This window comes from Rhagoletis pomonella, unplaced genomic scaffold, assembly GCF_013731165.1.
Source record: "Rhagoletis pomonella isolate Grant_MI unplaced genomic scaffold, Rhpom_1.0 Rhpom_scaffold_00001, whole genome shotgun sequence".
NCBI classification, from domain to species: domain Eukaryota; kingdom Metazoa; phylum Arthropoda; class Insecta; order Diptera; family Tephritidae; genus Rhagoletis; species Rhagoletis pomonella.
Genome location: NW_023458555.1, coordinates 65,753,782 through 65,756,526, shown reverse-complemented (window position 1 = coordinate 65,756,526; position 2,745 = coordinate 65,753,782). Strand labels below are relative to the sequence as shown.

At 45.3% G+C, this 2,745-nt stretch overlaps 1 protein-coding gene across 1 annotated transcript; it reads right to left on the bottom strand.

The window, feature by feature from the left end:
* Positions 1 to 1,854: 1,854 nt before the first annotated feature.
* LOC118756875 lies at positions 1,855 to 2,502 on the bottom strand. The gene has a single exon (XM_036491634.1). The coding sequence runs from the start codon at positions 2,500 to 2,502 to the stop codon at positions 1,855 to 1,857; it is 648 nt and encodes a 215-aa protein (XP_036347527.1).
* Between the last annotated feature and the right edge of the window lie 243 nt (positions 2,503 to 2,745).

The window sequence follows — 2,745 nt, the reverse complement described above, 5'->3', positions numbered from 1 at the left end:
TCGTGAGTTCAAACACGCCTCCACTTGTTTTAAAATGGTATAAAATTCCTCGAAGGTTAGCGGAGTAAGATGTATGATGCGCTTGAGGTGATGCTTCATACTTTTAACCCCGGCCTTCCACAAGCCACCAAAGTTAGGTGCACCGGGGTATGAAATGCCAATTTATGCCGACTTTTGCACTGTAAGCGACCGCTCCCTGCAGCCGCAGTTTGAATGCACGTAACTCCTCCTTCATCAATGAATTTGCTCCCACAAATGTAGTTCCTTGATCACTGTAGATATCGGAACATAGTCCTCGTACCGACACAAATCGAGTCAACGCGGCCAAAAAAGTTTCTTTCGTCAGGTCACTAGCCAGTTCCAGATGGATTGCTCGCGTAGCAAAACAAACGGAAAGCGCCACATATCCTTTGTAGCAACGATGGCCTCGCCCTTTTGTGGTTTTTACGTTGAATGTCCCCGAAAAATCGACGCCAGTGTGCATAAAAGGAGAGGTGACATTGCACCGACCAAAAGGCAACTCACCCATCTGAGGGCTACATGTTTGTCGAAAGCACCGCATGCAATTGTTGATAATACGTCTTACGGACGTTCGGCCGTCAATTATCCAAAATTGTGTCCGAACATAGTGAAGTGTAGCCTGCGTACCACCATGCAACGTACGTTGATGAGCCTCTCCGATGATCAAAGTGGTCAAGTGATTATCCTTAGGTAGGATCGCCGGATATCGATCAGAAAATGGGATCCGCGCATTTGCGAGGCGTCCACCGACCCGTAGAATACCACTAGAATCGAGTACAGGGTGTAGCTTCCAGAGAGTACTCCTTCTGTTGACCGTGCTTTGTGTTGCCATAGTTACTACATCTCGCTTAAATACAATATTTTGAACAAATTTTAGCCAAAACATTGGAGCAGATACTCGCTCAGGCTATAAACCCATCGGTTCTGTTTCATGCTGCTTACCTCGCCCTGCTAATACAAATCGTTGACTCCAGGCCGTAACAGCAAGAAGTTTGTCCAACGATGAGTAATTTTCTAAAATAAACCAGTCAATTTGAACGGTTTGCGCAACGGAAATTTGCACGGACTTGTATTCCATGATTGTAACGGGATTCTTAAGCGCTGGTTGTGGCCAATTTGTTTCGGGACGTAACAGCCATTCTGGTCCACTCCACCATAGTGGGTGACGCATGAGTTGTTGTATAGTCGAACCCCGCGAGGCGCAGTCTGCTGGGTTATCCGACGTTCGTACATATCTCTAGTTGCTAACAGCAGTCAAGGCTTGAATTACTCGATTCGAGACAAATTCCTTCAGTGCCCCAGGATCGGACCGTATCCACCATATTGTTGTAGTGGAATCCGACCAAAAGTAAGTAGTTGCAGAGTCTAGATTTAGCGCAGTTTTTACCTTATTACATAATCGTGCAGCTAATACAGCAGCACAAAGCTCAAGCCGTGGAATCGTGACTTCTTTCAGGGGCGCAACCCTTGTTTTGGACATTAGCAACTGAATACTCACCGATCCTTTCGCCGCGAATGTATGAAATTCGTACGAATCCACTTCCTTTGTTATGTGGATCCAACGAGGAACTTGTATCTTAGCCACTAATTTAAGCTCGCTTCGAAACGCTAACCACGTCGCTTTTAGGTCGTCTGGTAGAGTCTCGTTCCACTGTAGTGCGCTGAGCCAGAGTTTTTGAATGAAGATTTTGCCTCGGATGATGATGGGGGCTAAAAATCCAAGTGGATCTAATAGCCTAGCAGCATCAGACAACAATTGTCGCTTAGTGAAAATAGTAACTGTATAATCAATCTTTACCGAATAAGTCAGACAATCGGATTTAGTGGCCCATACTAAGCCCAATGTGTTGGCATGGTCATTAACTTGAAATTCATGTGATGCTTTTTATTCAAGATAAGTTGGCTCGATCGTTTGGATAGTTTCAGTCGAATTAGAATTCCACTAACGTAACGTGAATCCTCCTGCTTGCAGTAACGTTTGGAGTTCATCCCGGCGCTTGTCAATACGTCATCAACGTAAAATTCATGAAGTAGTATCTTAGCGGCGTCCGGAAAATTGTCTTGCTCATCTGCCGCTAACGTGTGCAATACCTTGATCGCCAGATAAGGTGCGCAGTCAGTGCCATATGTAACTGTGTTTAAGCGATAATGTGACAGGTTCTCCTGACCAGCTGGACTCCACACAATACGTTGTAGATCTGCGCCTCGTTCATCTACCAAGATTTGGCGGTACATCTTGGTGATGTCCTCTGTTAATGCAACCCGATATCGCCACCAGTTCAGCACAACCGCGGTTAGGTCATTTTGTAATTTGGGACCAGGATATAAACAATCATTTAACGATTTACCTGCGCTGCATCTTTTTGACGCATTGAACACGACGCGCAATTTCGTTGTTGAGCTGGAAGCCTTCCAAACTCCATGATGCGGCAGATAACATACCGGTGATGTGCAACTGGTGTCATTATTGATGAGTTGCATATGTCGTTGCAATATATAATTATGTAGAAAATCTGTATACGTGGTTCGCATTGTTGCATTTCGAGATAGCCTCCTTTACAAGTGTTCGTGCAAAACTACCGCGTCACGTTGTGTAGGGATGAGTTGCTTCAAGTCTTCGTCACGTTTAACAGGCAGGCGAACAATGTAACGCCCGTCCTTCCTTCGGCGTATGGTGTTTTGACAATACTCTTCGACGTAGCGCTCGTCTTCAGTATAACAAGC